The sequence below is a fragment of the Marmota flaviventris genome, chromosome 2 (assembly GCF_047511675.1).
Source record: "Marmota flaviventris isolate mMarFla1 chromosome 2, mMarFla1.hap1, whole genome shotgun sequence".
NCBI classification, from domain to species: Eukaryota; Metazoa; Chordata; class Mammalia; order Rodentia; family Sciuridae; genus Marmota; species Marmota flaviventris.
The window spans coordinates 77,038,334-77,056,150 of record NC_092499.1 but is presented as its reverse complement, the minus strand read 5'-3'; the positions used below and the strand labels follow the sequence as shown (position 1 = coordinate 77,056,150).

At 35.0% G+C, this 17,817-nt stretch overlaps 1 protein-coding gene across 2 annotated transcripts in view; it reads right to left on the bottom strand.

Moving 5' to 3' along the window:
* Window positions 1-828: 828 nt before the first annotated feature.
* Dlgap5 (DLG associated protein 5) overlaps window positions 829-17,817 on the bottom strand; it is a 38,710-nt gene continuing 21,721 nt past the window's right edge. The window contains exons 13-19 of one of the 2 annotated variants that reach the window (XM_027929564.2): window positions 13,999-14,091; window positions 9,894-10,113; window positions 6,707-6,893; window positions 5,241-5,301; window positions 4,893-5,052; window positions 3,007-3,056; window positions 829-1,171 (exon numbers count right to left, since the gene is read on the bottom strand). In XM_027929564.2, coding sequence (XP_027785365.2) covers window positions 1,040-1,171; window positions 3,007-3,056; window positions 4,893-5,052; window positions 5,241-5,301; window positions 6,707-6,893; window positions 9,894-10,113; window positions 13,999-14,091 — 903 coding nt within the window. In that variant the 3' untranslated portion in view covers window positions 829-1,039. The remainder of the gene's footprint in view (window positions 1,172-3,006; window positions 3,057-4,892; window positions 5,053-5,240; window positions 5,302-6,706; window positions 6,894-9,893; window positions 10,114-13,998; window positions 14,092-17,817) is intronic. The other variant, XM_071607285.1, reaches the window with a different exon arrangement.

Here is a 17,817-nt window from a genome sequence, read left to right as displayed (position 1 = left end):
GGAATCACAAGTTCAAGGTCAGCCTCAGAATTTAGCAAGACCAGAGGATATAGCTAGGTAGTAAAGATCCCGTGGGTTCAATCCTCAATACTGCAAAAATAAGTATGTAAATAAGTACCAACTTTCCCACAGCCTAACACATCTTCCTCTGACATCAAAAGTAGGACATGGTGGAACATGCCTAAGCAATTTAGTGAGACCCTGACTCAAAATAAAATGGGCTGAGGATAATCTCAGTGGTAGCATGCCTCTGGGCTTAATCGCCCGTGCTGGGGGTCAGGGGGTAGGGGAAAGAAAGCATGTTTCCTTTTCTCATTTGAAAACCCCTAATCTTAAAAGGTCAGGCATAAAATTCCTATTTGTTTGGTAAATGCCTCCAATCCTCAACTCATTTTCAGACATAAATAACAGACCTGGTGACTAGCTACAGCTACTGAGTCTTTTTGGTGCTCTGCTATTCTGTAGCTATGCATTTTACAATCCTATAGTTAAAGAGAGTGTATAAAAGAGAATATACTTCAAACACATTTTGTGATTAATATGAGTCTCTCTTCAAGAGAAAAAGGCAATGGCTGTTGTCTCATCAAGCAGAAAGTGAAAAGAAAAAAGCAAGGATTTAATGGGCATTTCTAATAATTTAACCATTTGAAACTGTAGCACTCCAAGCTATTTAACATCAACAAATTTAAGAGTTCAAATTAAGAAGAAAGTATAAAAGGATGCAAATATGTTGGTTAAAATTTAATATTTTAACTAAACTCAAATTTTATAAGCTCTAAGTAAGTATAATTAGCTTTAAACCTATACATTTTAGACAAAAGACACAAGGTGAAACATACCTTTTATTCTATGTGGTTAATATACAAAATATTCCCACTTCCCCTGAGAAATAGTATATCTAAAATACACTTAGATTAACACATACTAAAACATTATATGACAATATATAAATGGATTGAATAGAAGTGAACACAAATACATCTTCATCAAACTTCTAATTGTCTCCAAATATTTCACAGCATTGGATTTATTTTTAAATTCAAAATTCTTCTGGTTTTTCTCCACTGAGGGGCCTTAGAGGTGAAAAGGTAATGAGATTACCACCAAAGGAGATGTGTCTGGCATGTTCTTGATGTCGCCTCTCCACCTGATTACTGAAGTTTAGGCCTGGCTAAAGAACAAATTTAGAGAAATCACTAAAGTAACCATCAAGAGTTAGCAAGGACTGGGATTGTGGCTTAGTGGTAGAGTACTTGCCTCAATGTATGAGGCACTGGGCTCGATTTTCAGCACTGCATATAAATAAATGAATGAAATAAAGGTTCAGGGCTGGGGTTATGCCTCAGTGGTAGAGGGCTTGCCCAGCATTTGTGAAGTACTGGGTTCGATCCTCAGCACCACATAAAAATAAATACAATAAAGCTATTATGTCCATCTACAACTAAAAAGATAAATAAAAATAAACGACCATCAACAACTAAAAAAATATATTATTAAAAAAATGGAAAATTTCATATTAAAAAAAAAAGTTTTACCAAGTAAATCTTCAAGATGGCTAGTTAATAGATCAATTAATAACAAATACATTTCCCTGTGCAACAATACTACATTACTAGTAACATGACTTTGCTACTTTCTAGTAAACTTAACTTCAAATAATTTTTTAATTGAAACAAAACTGGGAATTTGTTCCTAAAGTTATACACACATACACATATAACTATATCTACATATAGATATATATAAAAATATTTACATATATATATAAAATTATATATATACATATATATATATAAATTGGGCAGTATACACAAGATGAATAAAATTATGACCATATCTTAGGCAACTCATGCAGATTCCACAAATTCTAAACCATATAACAATATTTAATAAGCCCTTTACTAGAGTGTGATCCTGCTGGGATCCTTTATTCCTTCCCTTCAAACTCTACTTCGGTTTTAAATAGTACTACTGGGCAAGCAATAATTTGGGCCTAACTAGACAGGTGGACTTAAATATCTAACATTTATGAAATGAGAAAACAAATCACAGGAAATCAAAGATTTATCAATTTATCATTAGGTACCTTTATTCATATTAATATAAAAAATTGAATATTTTGACTTATTAACTCCTAGACTTACTTATATATTATTAGAACCAATAATCCAGAGTTCAGATATGGAAACAGGATTAAATCAGGTTTATATAAACTGGCTTATGCTGAATTCCCCGATCCTCTAGGTTTCAGTTTGTGATTAAGGAAAGCAAAGACCAAGAAGAAAATCCTTTTTCTTGGTACCAGGTATTGAACTCAGGGATGCTTACCAACCGAGCCATATCCCTAGCCCTTTTTATGTTTTAATTTGAGACAAGGCCTCACCAGTTACTGAGACTGACTTAGAACTTGCAATCCTCCAGGCTTAGTTTCCTAAGTTGCTAGGATTACAAGTATATGCTGTGGCTCAACTTCTGACTCAACTTCTCCTGAGACACAAGGCAGCCCAAATCTGACCACAAAGGAGGCACTCAATTTAATGAACTTCTCATATTTTAAGACCAAGGACATAAACATAGTTATCTAAAAGAATTGGATGCAAATAACCAAGGATGATTGAAGACAGGACAATACCCCTGCCCACACTGTGTGTTTTGGATAAGTAGAAGTTAACCTTGTATTTTCCTTGCATGATTTAGAAATACCTAGCATAATCCAAGCCACTATTAGACATTCAAGTATTCAACTAATTTTTTCATATCAAATTTGATATATAAATCATAAAGGAAAATAAATGCTCAGGCTTTAAATACTAAAACATACTATATTTTAGAGTACATAAACATAGAACATTTTTTCTCCATTTTTAGAAAATGAATAATGAATGGATTTCAGAGTAAGCAAAAACAGTAAGACAAATTTTAAGCCTTGCACACAAAGTGAAAATACTCATTTTATAAAACAAATCTAGAATAGAAGGAATTGTCAAATTAAGTTCGAAAACTTACCGAATCAAGAAGGTGGCATTCAGTAAAGACACTTTTATTATCAAGTAGTACTGAGAAACAAGAAAAAATAATTTTTAACTTTAAATAATATTTTTGCAGTCAAGGATGTTAGAAATGGGTAATAACTTGAAAGCTATCAAAAGGTCTGTATATCACATGCTAAGACAAAAACATAGATCATTTTATGCTATATTTTAAAAGTAATTTCTTGGTAATATTCTTATCCTTAATTTCAGCATAAAAAGTGTCTTCTTTGATCAGTCTCATGCTTATAATATTAAGGATACCTAAAAGATGCTGACAAAGATCACGTAGAGAACATTAAATGCCTGGACATAGTTAAACCATTTTATTTTATCTTAGGTCCCAGCTAGACCACAACCATAGTAGCAGATGAAAATAACTGATGAAACTAGCACACATTATAATGTAACAAAAGCATAAGACCCTTTTTCTCTTGTAGAGCAATCACAACAAAAGTAGGTATAAGCTGAGCACAGTGGCACACACCTCTAATCCCAGTGGCTTGGGAGGCTGAGGCACTAGAACTGCAAGTTTAAAGCCAGCCTCAGCAAATTAGTGAGTCCCTAAGCAACTCAGCAAGACCCTTTCTCTAAATAAAATGTTAAAAAGTATATGGGGGTGTGACTCAGTAATTAAGTGCCCCTCAGTTCAATCTCTAGTACAAAAAAACAAACAGTAGGGTCGAAGAGCATGAGAAGAAGATTAACATTAAACAGGGATGAGAGGTGGGAGGGAAAGGAAGAGAGAAGGGAAATTGCATGGAAATGGAAGGAGACCCTCAGAGTTATACAAAAGTACATACAAGAGGAAGTGAGGGGAAAGGGAAAAATAATACAAGGGGGACAAATGAATGTCAGTAGAGGGGGCAGAGAGAGAAGAGGGGAGGGGAGGGGAGGGGAGGAGGGATAGTAGAGGATAGGAAAGGCAGCAGAACACAACAGACACTAGTATGGCAATATGTAAATCAATGGATGTGTAACTGATGTGATTCTGCAATCTGTATATGGGGTAAAAATGGGAGCTCATAACCCATTTGAATCAAAGTGTGAAATATGATATATCAAGAACTATGTAATGTTTTGAACAACCAACAATAAAAAATTAAAAAAAAAAAAACAAAAAACGGTAGGCATTAGGGAGGAAAAAATAGAGGATATTTTGAAGACAGGTTTGGAGATATGTATTAAAGATAAAAACTAAGAAACTTGGAGTTTTTCTGAGACTTCAGAAAATGCTGTTAAATGAAGGATTCCAAAGTAGGTATTATGTAAAATGTTCCTCTCTCCAATGTGGATTAGTATACTTTTCTTTTTTTTTAGGTCTCTCTCAAGGTTTGGGGTTAAGAGTAGAATACAATAACATAAACCAGTGTTTTTTTTTGTTTGTTTGTTTTTGCGGTGGGGGGATACTAGGGATTGAACCCAGGGGTGTTTTTCCATTGAGTTACATCCCTAGCCCTCCTCCCTTTTTTAAAACAATTTTTTTTTTCAGTTGTAGGTGGACATAATACCTTTATTTTATGTTTATGTGGTGCTGAGGATCAAATCCAGGGCCTCATGAATGCTAGGCAAGTGATCCTGCTCTGAGCCACAACCCCAGCCCCACCCCAGTCACTTTTCATTTTGAGACAGCATCTCACTAAGTTGACAGGGCTGACCACGAACTTGAGATCCTCCTGAATTACTGGGATTACAGATGTGTACCACTATGCCCACCTCATAAACTAATTTCAGATATTTATTGTGAAAGTTCAATTTCACAACCTTTATCTTTAGAAAATGGTACTCATATTTTTTATAATCTATACCTTAAATCCAAATTCATTTTTCAACAAAGCCTCTTTGTATTTTAGACAATCTTACCCAATTGAGAAGGATTAACTTCTTGTGAGATGTTATTTTGTGATGGTATATTTTTTTCAGGGCTAGTCATCAAAACATCTTGTGAAGTAACTGAAGAATTTAGTTCCATTCTTTCCTCAATATCGGAAATTTCTTCCTTTTTGTTAGTTCCATATTCATCCTGATATGAGATGAAAAATACAAAAAGCTCCAGGTTTTCAAATAAGCCAAAGGTCACTGAAATAAGAATTATCATTCTGTAGGACTAATATAATTTCTAATGGAAAATCTAGGTGTTGCTTATGGAATTGCTACACAGAATGATATAAATAGATGATATACTGGACTATCTACTACAATAGGACTTACATGATTTATTTCAATTAAACCTTGTACTCCAGGACACTGAACATCTTCTACTATGCTATTCCTAAAAAAGAAAAGAAAAAATGCATTATACTCCACTAATTAAGCATATTGTTCTTTTGACTTGCCTTTTAAATCTATCCTTTATGGAGAGAGTTAGTTTAGGAAAGTGGTCAAAGATAGCGCCTGGTCCAAGATCCAGCCTGACAGAGATATAATGGACTATAGTGACTAAAGCATGGCCTTAAACAAGGTATTTTTCCCCAGAAACTCCTGAGCTGGTCATCAGTCTGGTCAGCCAGGTTAATGTAGCTGCACTGGCAAGACTTTCTTAGCCAATTCTAGAGCCATACACAAGGGACAGGTCAAGATGAAATTGACTTCTGTAAGTTGAACAATCCAATTATTGTGTAGTTAGAGTTGGCTACATTGTCTTATTAGTTATAATACAATACAATCTAAAATCTTACATTGTAATTTATTAGAAATATGTATCTCAATGTCTCTGAAGTTTTTTTTAATTCACCTTTTCTAGTTACAATACAATACAATCTAAGATCTTACATTGTATTTTATTAGAAATATGTGTCTCAATGTTTTTGAAGTTTTTTAAATTCATTCTCTTTTTCTACTTTTTAACTTCATTTTGTCTTTACTGTACAAAGTTGCTTATTACTAAGATGCTCTTGCTGAACTATTTTTGGCAATCAAACATATACACACACACACACACACATATATATATATATTTTTTAGTTGTTGTTGGACCTTTATTTTATTTATTTATATGTGGTGCTGAGAATCAAACCCAGTGCCTCACACATGCTAGGCAAGCACTGTACCACTGAGCCATAACCCCAGCCCAGCAATCAAACATTTTTTAAAAAAACATTTGTAATATAACTCAAATGCAATTATTGATCTTCCCAGTATAAGACAAAAATCTACAGTACATACTATGGGAACTTATTGGCTTTTGAGAAACAATAATAAATTGGACTGGGTGTGGTGGTACACACCCTTAATCCCAACAACTAGGGAGGCTGAGGCAGGAGGATCAAAAATTTCAAGACCAGCCTTTGCAATTTAGTTGGGGGACAGGAAAGGGAAGAATGATGATAAATTGTTATTTTATTTAGTACTGGGGATTAAACCCAGGAGTGCTTAACCACTGAGCCACATTCCCAGTCATTCATTTATTATTTGAGAAAGGATCTCACTATGTGATCCTCCCCTCTTCAGTCTCCTGAGTATCTGGAATTACAGACATGTACTACCATGCCCAGCTCCAATCTGAAATCTTAAATCTCAATCCCCTCATTCATAGAAAGCATGACTTGCCTATGTTATAGATCATTGTGAAATCTAATTAACAATATATTCCAGGCATATTTTACTAGTTTAATAATCTGAAATGATATAATATGATTAGCATTTGTTAAATTCTTAATAACACGTTAAAGAAATACCTGCTTTCAGAAATATTTGAAAACAAAATTTTCTTATCAACACATTCACTTTTGATGTTCTGAGGATGAGGATTCTCCGGTGATATCATCTTTCTTGGAAGGTCCTCACCGGCTTTGCCCTCAGGTACGGCTTTGCTGATGGACTTAGGTGTTCCATGTCTTTGAGAAAGATGTTCAGAGGAAAGTACTAGAAGACGAGTGAAATCACCTCAAAATCAAAAATTTCTTTCATTCACTTTTCTTTAAAACCCATAAGACAATGCAAATCCTACTTTTTTTTCTGTCAAATAATATTTGTTAAAGTCAATGCTTGGAATTTTCTATTAAAGACAGTGCTAAACCCTCAAATTAGATTATGCTTCCATTTAACATTTCACTACTATAACATTAACAGAAGTAATCTTAAAAGGCAGAAGTCTACAAGGACAAAGGAAATAAAAGAACAATAACAAAAATAATTTGGAAGCTGTTATGTATTATGGCCAAGTGGGATATTGCTTAGAACCCAGCAAATGAATACTATACTAAGCCACCAATCAGGAAAGAAGAGTCCACTCAATTTCTACCATAGAACACTTCAAAAGAATCAATGGCCCAAAGTATTTCTGAAAGTGGAGATAAAAATGGAGCTAAAAACAGAAGAGGACTTTAAAGTTAGTTTAAAGGATTATTAGAGCTTATATTTCTTTGATCATTCTGCAAAGTAGAGCCAATAACCTCTTCCCCACACACAAACTAGAGGGGTTCTGAAATATCTGAAACAGAAGGTCTCTGGCTTAGGGGGATACTAGATACAGTATCACTATATTGATCAGTATCACTTATTTTCAGTATAGTGAGATGGGTCACTATATTGAAAATAAGGACAGTAAGTGATTATTTACAAATAATCTGTTGAAATTTTTCCCCTCTACATGGTTCCTGAATGGATGGCAGCCAAAATTATAGCATCCAGATAGCAGATGAGAAAAATCTTCTATGGGGAATCTAAGTAGCCTATGAGAAAAGATTTAAATGCAGCAAAGTATAGGTTCCCAGGACAATGGCCCAGCTACCTGCCCCCACAGTAAAGGCATAACCCTTGTACACAGATTCCAGCCAGTTACTTACTACCCATTCTTAACCATAACCAAGTAGTAAAGGATTAGACTTCTGAGAAAAACACATGAAAGTATCTTGAAACAAATACTGACTAAATTAGGGGAAAAAACATAAAAGTGTTATTAATATCCATAGTGTTCTCATGAAACACGTGCAGAATAATAAAATGGAACAATTGGGGAATGAGAATGAGCTCTTTGAAATTAAAAACATTATAGCCAGCAGGAAAGTTGAGGAAATCATGTTGAGAAAAGTTGAGGAAATACAGGAAAGAAAGTTTACCAAAAGAAAATTATATGTTTCTGAAAAACAATCAAACCTTGTTTAGAAACATAGTGTTAAATAATACCAAAAGACTACAATAAGAGGCTGGGGTTGTAACTCCATGGTGGAGTGCTTGCCTAGCATGTACGAGGCACTGGGTTCAATTCTCAGCACCACATATAAATAAATAAATTAATTAAATAAAGGTTCATCAATATCTTAAAAAAAAGACTACCATAAGAATTGAAGTGACGGCCTTTAGGGACTGGCAAATGGGATGAAAGGGCCCCTTCAAGGACTATTGTTTTCTAATAAGCCTCACAGAAACTAAGCATTATACTTCAATTTTAAAAGATCAGTTTTTCTCACAAACCTTCCCTATTCATAAGGATGGAGTTGAGTATAGTTGTGTACCTGAAAGAACAGAGAGGGATGAGTTCCTAGCTGCAGAAACCACTAGGATCCTTAAAAAGTATGGGGCCATGCTATTAGTAGTGGTGGGAGACTCTCATCATATGGAGAGCTCAGCTGCTTAAAGGGAGAAAACAAATCAAAGCCACTCCAGCTATGATATCAAAACCAACAAGAAGGTTGTAACATACTTGAGGTGATATATTTATACCTCTTTTAAATAACAGTACTGGGGACTGAACCCAGGAGCCTCGACCACTGAGCTACATCCCCACCCCTCTTTATTTTTTAAGATGCTGAGGCTGGCCTTGAACACATTATCCTCCTACATCACCCTTTTGAGTTGCTGGGATTACAGGCATGAGCCACGGTGTCCAACAAGGTGATATATTTACATCTTAATGAAAGTATCAGATAGCAAGTATTAGAAGCTTAGGGTTACTTTTAGAAAATTAGTGAACACAGACTTCTTAGTGGACATATGTGGCTTATAAATAATTTTAATTGAGATACATGTTTAATAAAAATGATCTGTGAAATAACAGTTATTCAAAAAGTTAGAAAATTAGTTTCCTAAAGTATTAAATGATGGTTATACTAGAATATTTTACTTATTTTGTTTTTGAAGTGCTAGGGATTGAACTCAGGTTCTCTTGCATGATAGGCAGAGGTCTACCACTGAGCTACACCCTTAAACCTCACTAGAATCCTTTAAAATTGGGAAATTAGTACTTTTACTCTCTGTCAAAATATTTGAGTTTTAACTCAAGTGAAAATACCAATTCTACCTTTCATAAGCTTTGTTTTAAAACACAATAGAAGTGTAAGGGTTTAATGTCCAAACTACTTTTCATCTTTTTTTGGGGGGGAGGGGTTCTAGAGAGTGAATTCAGGGGTGCTTAACCACTGAGCCACAACCCCAGCCCTTTTTTGTATTTTATTTAAAGACAGGGTCTCACTGAGTTACTTAGGGCCTCGTTAAATTGCTGATGATCCTCCTGCCTCAGCCTCCTAAGCTGCTGGGATTACAGGCATGCACCACCATGCTCACCTTTTCATCTTAATTCTAATCCAACTTCTTGCTTGAAGAAAACAACTTCTCTTTATTCCATCATTATCCTTACCTCTTAGGATCTTGTGACCTAAGCTTCTAGATTGTGGGGTTATATGGTAACAATAGCTGTGAAATCACTTACAAAATATAAACTCAATCTTATGAAGTAAACCCCCCTTAAACCAATCTGGTCATACTCATCAAAATAAAATTTGCATGCATGTGTGAATTAGCACATAGTCTATTCTGTTTGAGAAGTCATAGCGTTTACAACTCTTCATATCAAAAACTTTTTTTGTGTTTTATATAAATTTGCCTCAAATATTTCTCTTAAGTCTCAGCAAAAACAAAACTAACCTGAGAATGATTTCACGGGACTCTCAATTCTGAAAAACCCAGCATCAAATACTATTTTGTCAACTTCTTTTGATATTACAGGGGCGGTTGCCTCCGAGTGTTCTTTCTGTTTAATTTTCGCTCTCATTGCATTTTTTATGGCAGCTAGGCGATTTCTAGCTGCAATCCTTCCATCATCATCCTGTTTTGGTTTACTTGCCATGCTTGAGACAATTTTTTTCTGCAAAAAGAAACAATGTTAAAGCTGTTACTATTAAAAAAAGAATTTTGTCACTTAAAAAGTCTAACTTTAAAAAAGTGTACATTAAATATATCACACATTCACCACATACTTATCAAGTTCCTAGTATGTGCTAAGAATTCTGGAGGCAGAATGGTAGGGGATATCCAGGCTGGTGGCACAAGGCTGAAATCCCAGCTACTCAGAAGGCCAAGAGGGCAGGAGGAACACAAGTTCAAGGAGAGCTTTGACAACTTAGTGAGACCCTATCTCAAAATAAAACAAAATAGGGCTGGGGCTATATAGCTCAGTTGGTAGAGTGCTTGCCTCTCATGCACACGTCCTAGGTTCAATCCCCAGCATCATTAACTAACTTAAAAAAAAAGGACTGGAAATATAACTCAGTAGTAGAATGCCCCTGGGTTCAATCCTTAGTACTGCAAAAAAGTAGAGGAGGGGAAAAAAGGTAAAAGACAAAGTTTTTAAGTTTTTGCCCTAAAGAAGTTTACAGCTTGGTAAAATAGCTAGGATTGCAAGAAGGATAAGTATCATGTTAGAGGTAAACTCAAACAGCTATAGTAGATTATGAGAATGACACTTAAACCAATCTTCAGAGGTCAAGAAAAGCTTACAAGAATGTAGCACCTAAGCTGAAATCAATTAGCCAGGTAAAAGATGGGGTGAAGAAAGGCTAGATGAATAGCATGTTTGCAAAGCCAGAAGGGAAAGAAAACAAAGATAAGATGGCAGGATATAAGCAACAGTGGGATTATAAAATCTCTTGTAATCATTTTGAGGGTACATCTACACATGACAGAGGAATAAAAAGGAGTGGTTTTTAAGCAACAGGTTAACAGTATAAAATTTTGTGTTTTAGGAAGACTGCTCTGGTTACTGCCAGGAGAATGAAACTGGGAAGGAGATTACTGCAATGACATTGGGAAAATATGATAGTAATCAGACTAAGGAAAAGGATGTGGAAAAAAGTGATTGGATTCAAGAGATACTTAAGAGGCAGAAATAAGATGACTTGCTTATCTACTGGATGTGGTTGGATGGAGATAGTGAAATGAAAAAAGGAAAGGATCACAGGAGATACTCAAGTTTCTTACAAATCTGACAGGATGGTCACAGGGAATGTGTGAAAATCATTTCAGTGTGGGATATACTGATTTTTAAGGTCTAATGAGTCATAATATATAGAATTAGAGTTGGGCAGTAGGTATGGTTTGAAATACAGACTTAGGAATCACTGAACAGCAGTTTAAGATTGTTCAGGAAGGGCCGGGATGTAGTTTAGTGGTAGAGGATTTGCATGGTATGCATGAAGCCCAGGGTTCAATTCCTAGCACTGGGAGAAAAAAATCATACAGGAATGTGAAAGGCAAGAAGAAAGTTGAGGTAGAAACTCTGAATATAAAAACATTTAAGAGATAATGGAAAAGCAAACTTGCAAACATGACTAAAGATTGGGCAGAGAGGTAGGAGGAAAATCAGAATATAATTTTAAGAAAAAGAGAGTAGAACATATTTAAAACTAAGGAAGAGTTAGACTTTATAAATTAAGTATCTAATAATTTCAGTAATGAGTTGATTAATAACCTTGATAACTGCTCTTGAGGGACAGGGAGAAGTAAAACCGAATTGCAGAGAGAAATGGAAGCCAAATCACTTAAGATATCTACGACCTTTTCAGGAAGCTTGTCTATGATTTGGAAGGAAAAGATTGGGAACAGAGGGGCAAGTACAAATAATCAGAGGGAAAGGTGAACACTACAAATTGGTTTATTTGTTTTAATGTAAACAAAGTTAAGACAGACACTTCAAAAAGCTGAAGAAAAGAGGAAAACAGGTTAACTGATGGAATAAAAGGATGATGAACAAGAGACAGAAGGAAGCAGTATCATAATCTGAACATTAACTTGTAAGAACTAGGGGTAGTTCTCATGGTAGAGCTCTTGCATAGCACATGAATCCCCTGGGTTCACTTGCCAACATTGTGGGTGTGGTGGTAGTAAAAAGGCCTTAAAAAAGAAAAATAAACTGTATCCTATGAAATAAAGTAGAAGGAGAGAGACATCTGGTGATAACAAGTAGAATTACAAGACTCTGATATGATATAGCCATTATCATTGATATTAATATTTCTAGGACTAAATAAGAAATACCCCCCAGCCCCAGTAGCTTTAATAAGTAATATCCTTCACTATTTAGAAAATTTGAAATTGATTCAATCACTTAGTTGCTGCCCTCAGGGTCTTTCTTGTCATGAGGCTTTATTAGTAAAATAATTTTATAATAAAGGTTCTTTTAATGCTTAATCACCTTAAACTTCAAAGATAGGATTCAGAACAGTCTTAATTTGGATAACAAAACATAAAAAAAATACTAGACAACCTGGCATGGTTTTAAACTAGTAATGCTCAACTTGATAAGTGTCTACCTGAACCAAAACCACTGAGCTCAAAATATCACTCTATTAAAAACGACTAGAGATTACCACCTGATCTTTGTGCTTGACTCCTGCCAGGATAAAATTACCTTCAGGTTATATATATATAAAATAAGCTTTATATGAAATATAGATAATTTCTTGTTTAATCTTAGGTCCCTCCACCAAAATATCTCTTTATATATGTGCAAATATCCCCAAACCTGAAATATCTCTGTTCCCAAGCACTTTTTTTTTAAGGGGGGGGGGGGAGGGAGGGAGGGAGGGAGGGAATTGTTTTAGTATTTATTTTTCAGTTTTCGGTGGACACAACATCTTTATTTTTATGTGGTGCTGAGGATCGAACCCAGCACCCCGCGCATGCCAGGCGAGCACGTTACCGTTGAGCCACATCTCCAGCCCCTCAAGCACTTTTGATAAGGAATATTTAACCTACACTAAAAACTGGGAATGTTCCTTGTATTAATCTTAAAACGTACTAATGTGAATAAAAAGAAAACGTGGGGTGGGGATGTAGCTCAGTGGTACAGCGCTTGCTTAGCACTTGTGAGGCACTGAGTTCAGTCCTCACATAAAAACAAACAAATAAAGGTATTCTGTTAGTTTACAACTACAAAAAAATAATAAATAAATAAAAGGTATCGTGTCCATCTACAACTTAAAAAAAAAAAAATCAAACAACTTAATACTATCACAGTAATGCTACTGGTATCCCTTGGAGAAGGTAAACATTAAAATGATGTATTTTTAAAAAATGACTAGAGATAGATAAAAATGGTATAAATTTCACCAGGTAATGGTAAAGGGAATAAGACATAAGTTCTAAAGAGCCACTGTTCCTCTTTTCTTTTAAAAAATGCCTTTCATTCTAAAATCTACTATACAAAAAAGCATACAAACCAGCAAGGGAACAGAGTCAACTGGTTAAGTACATGGATTCTGGAATGAAAAAGTCTGGCCTAAAACCCACCTCCACTTTGAGCAAATGATTTAATTTTGGGGGGCTTCAGATTCCTTAACCATAAAATGGGGCCAATAGAACCCAGCCCACCAGATTGCTATAACGATTACGTAAGTTATACTTGGAATAATATTTGGCCCATACAAAACATTATGTCAATCACTTATTAATAATATCATTACAACCAAATACATCAGTACAGTTTAAAGAATAAAACCAACAGTCATGTACCCACTATCTGCTAACTTCAAACCATCTGGGTGCCTCCATTCAATCATAGCTCTTACTTTCTTCTCTCCAGAAATAAACACTTTAAATTTTGTGATCATTTCCTTGTTCTTTACTTAAAAACAATCAGGACTTTGTAAGTAACACATGAAACTTTATAAAATGGGAAAACTGAAGTTAAATGTTTCTAAAAATCAAGTGGAAGAAATATTAGAAATATGAAATATAAACCCCACAAACTTACCCTAAAGACTTTTTTATTTGTATTGTTATTGTTTTGCCATCCAGACTCCTCGAGTTTGGTCAGATTGTTGAATTTTTGGTTTACATCTTCTATCTGTTAATAAATAACGCCTAAGTTTATCAGATTAATGCTAATCAAATACAAACTAATAAATTACAAACTAATGAACTTAAGCTTCAAAAAAATTGAGAACAGTGACTCAGAACTGGCGACTCAGCTAGGAAGGGTGACAAAAGACTATAATTCCAGTTACTCCAGAGGTTGAGCGAAGAGGACCTCAAGTATAAGGCCAACCTCAGTAACTTGGTTAAGACCCTGTCTCAAAATATAAGATGAAAAGGCTGGAGATACACCTAGTAATAGAGTGTCCCTGGTTTTAACCACAGTACTATAAAAATAATAAAAAGCTGAGTTATTAAAATTAGACTGAGTCATTTTTTATTTTTTGACAGTAACAGAGACTGAATCCAGGGATGCTCTGTCACTGCTACTGAACTACATTCCCAGCCCTTTTTATTATTTTGAGACAGGATCTTGCTAATTTGCCCAGGCTGTCTTCTAACTTATGATCCTCCTAACTCAACTTTCAAAGTTGCTGGGATTACAGATGTGCACACTGTGCTCAGCTGAGTCATTCTTTCTTTTTGTTTTATGTTTTGGGGTGTGTGTTTCTGTGGTACCGGGGATTGAACTCAGGGGCACTCAACCATATCCTAGCCTCATTTTGTATTTTATTTAGAGACAGGGTCTCACTGAGTTACTTAGGGCTTTGCTTTTGCTGAGGCTGGCTCTGAACTTCTGATTCTCCTGCCTCAGCCTCCTAAGCCACTGGGATTACAGGCAGTAATTAATTACCATACCTAGCAGCTAAGCCATTCTTAATTCAGTGTTTACATCAAGAATATTTATGATAAAGTTGTTCATTGTTATTTTTGGTCTTACAAACCTCAAAAAAATCTAAATAAAGGTTGCCATATATGAATAACTCCCCTAGTTATTTTTGATAACTAAAACGATAGGAAATATATCCTAAGTGTTTTTGTTTCTCAAATCAAACAAATGATCACAATCTTTCTTTTTTTTAAAAAAAAACTACTACTATTGCTGGGCATGGTGGCACATGCCTGTAATCCCAGCAGCTTGGGAGGCTGACGTGGGAGGATAAAAGTTCAAAGTCAGCCTCAGCAATTTAGTGTGGCCCTGACTCAAAAAAAAGTTTTAAAAAAGGGCTGGTGATGTGGCTCAGGGGTAAAGTGTTCCTGGGTTCAATCCCAGGTACAAAACAAAAGTAACTATTATTTATTTATTCCCCTATGCATGCCATAAATGTTTGCATACAGATTTTTATATGGACATAATTTTTTTAAACTCATTTGGGTCAAAATGAGTATCCCTACTATGCATTTATACACACATATCCTCTCAACTTCCTATTCTTAAAAAAGTAAATATCAACCTCAGTAAATATCAAAATAACTCAGGTTTAATCAATTATCAGTTGATTTTCAACAAAGGTGTCAATATAACTCAGTGGGTAAAGGATGTTTTCAATGAACAATGCTGGAAAAATTGCATGTCTATAACCATAAAGATGAAGTTAGGGGCTGGGATTGTATCTCAGTTGGTTGAGCGCTTGCCTAGCATGCGTGAGGCAGTGGGTTCAAGCCTCATGGCAACATAAAAAAAAAATAAAGATATTGTGTCCATCGACAACTAAAAAAAAAAAAAACTAAAAGATGAAGTTAGACTCTGACTTCACACCATACACCAAAACTAATCAAAGAGATCACTGACTGAACTCTAAGTGCTGAAAACTATAGCACTTTTAGTTCAAACAAAAACCCTTGTGACTTAAGAGTTCTTAAAAATAATGTCAAGGGGCTGGGGTTGTAGCTCAGCGACAGAGTGCTCACCTAGCACGGGCAAGGCCCTGGGTTCAATCCTCAGCACCATATAAAAATAAATTAATTAATTAAAGATATTGTGTCCAACTACAATTAAAAAATATATATATATTTAAAAACTATCAAAGTCACAAAAGAAAAAAAATTGATAATTTGAACTTCACCCAAATTAAAAACATTTGCACTTCAAAAGACATCATTAAGACAACTAAAAGTCAGCCAAGCACAGTGATGCATCCTCCCAGCAGCTTGGTAGTCTGAGGCAGGAGGATCACAAGTTCAAAGCCAACCTTAGCAAATCAGCAAGCCACTAAGCAACTCAGTGAGACCCTGTCTCTAAATAAAATACAAATGAGGCTGGGGATGTGGCTCAGTGGTCGAGTGCCCCTGAGTTCAATCCCTGAAATGTATTAAAACAAAACAAAACAAAAAAACTAAAAGTCAAACCACAAACTTGGAATATTTGCAAATATCATTTCTGATTATATCCAGGATATGTAAAGAACACTAAAAAGTCCCTAATAAAAAGACAGACAACCCAATTTAAAAATGGGCAAAAGATTGAACAGACATTTCATTAAAGAAGGTACATGAGCTGGGTACAATAATCACAAGTTCAAGGCCGGTTTGGGCAACTTAGTGAGACTCTATTTCAAAATAAGATTTTTTAAAAAGGACTAGGAACTAGTGGTTCATCTCCAGGGTCATTAAAAAAAAAAAAAAAATCCTCAGACAGCAAAGTCCCTTATATAAAATGGTATAATATTTGCATATAACTTATGTATACCCCATATACTTTAAATTATCTTTACATGACTTATAATACTACATACAATGTAAAGTAGTTGTTACACCGTATTGTTAAGAAAAAAATGAGAAGAAACAAAGTCTATACATGTTCCGTACAGAGAATTCTTTTTTTTTTTCCATTATGAGGCACTTGACCACTGAGTCACATCCCCAGTCCTTTGTTTAAATTTTGAGACAGGTCTCACAAAATTGCTGAGGCTGGCCTCAAATTTGGGAGCCTCCTGCCTTAGCCTCTTCATCACTGGGATTACAGTGCACTCTGTTGGACCAAGCCAGACACAACTTTAAAAAAAATATTTTATTGTTAGTAATTCCCTAGGGCTGAGAGTGAGAATGGAGACTGATGGTAGTCAGGAAGGATCTTTTGGCAGTGATGAAAATTCTAAACTTGGATCGTGGTGATGGTTGCATAATTCTAAATTTATTAAAAACAACTGTATACTTAAAATAGACAAATTTTATGATATGTAAATAATACCACACGGTTTCTTGGTTAAAAACAAAACAAAACCTCATAAAAAAGGCCTCAACTTAAAGTGGTCCCCACTAATCAAAGCTGAGCAATGAGTCAGGTGCAGTAGCACACACACATAATCCCACTGACTTGGGAGGCTCAGACAAAAGGATCATAAGGTCAAGCTCAGGCTCAGCAACTTGGAGATACCCTTTCTCAAAATAAAAAAGGCTTTGAAAGTAACTCAAAGTAAAATACCCCGGGGGAGGGGAAGGGGGGAATGGAAGGACAGCAGAATAAAACAGACATTATTATTGGTGTGGGTATATACGTGACTGCATGACCAATGTAATTCTGCAACCTGTACACTCAGAAAAATGAGATATTATATCCCATCTGATTCAAATGTATGCTATGTCAAGATCATTATACTGTCATGTGTAACTAATTGAAACAAATAAAAAAAGAGTAAAAAAAAAAAAAAGTAAAATACCCGAGTTTAGCCGTCAGTACCAAAACAAAAACAAGATAGAAAGCTGAGAAATAAGCATGAATAAAGATAATAATAATTATAAATAATGTAAACATATCAAATATCTTTAAATCCATAAATCAATACTAAAAAGCAAAATTAATTGGTCAACACTAAAG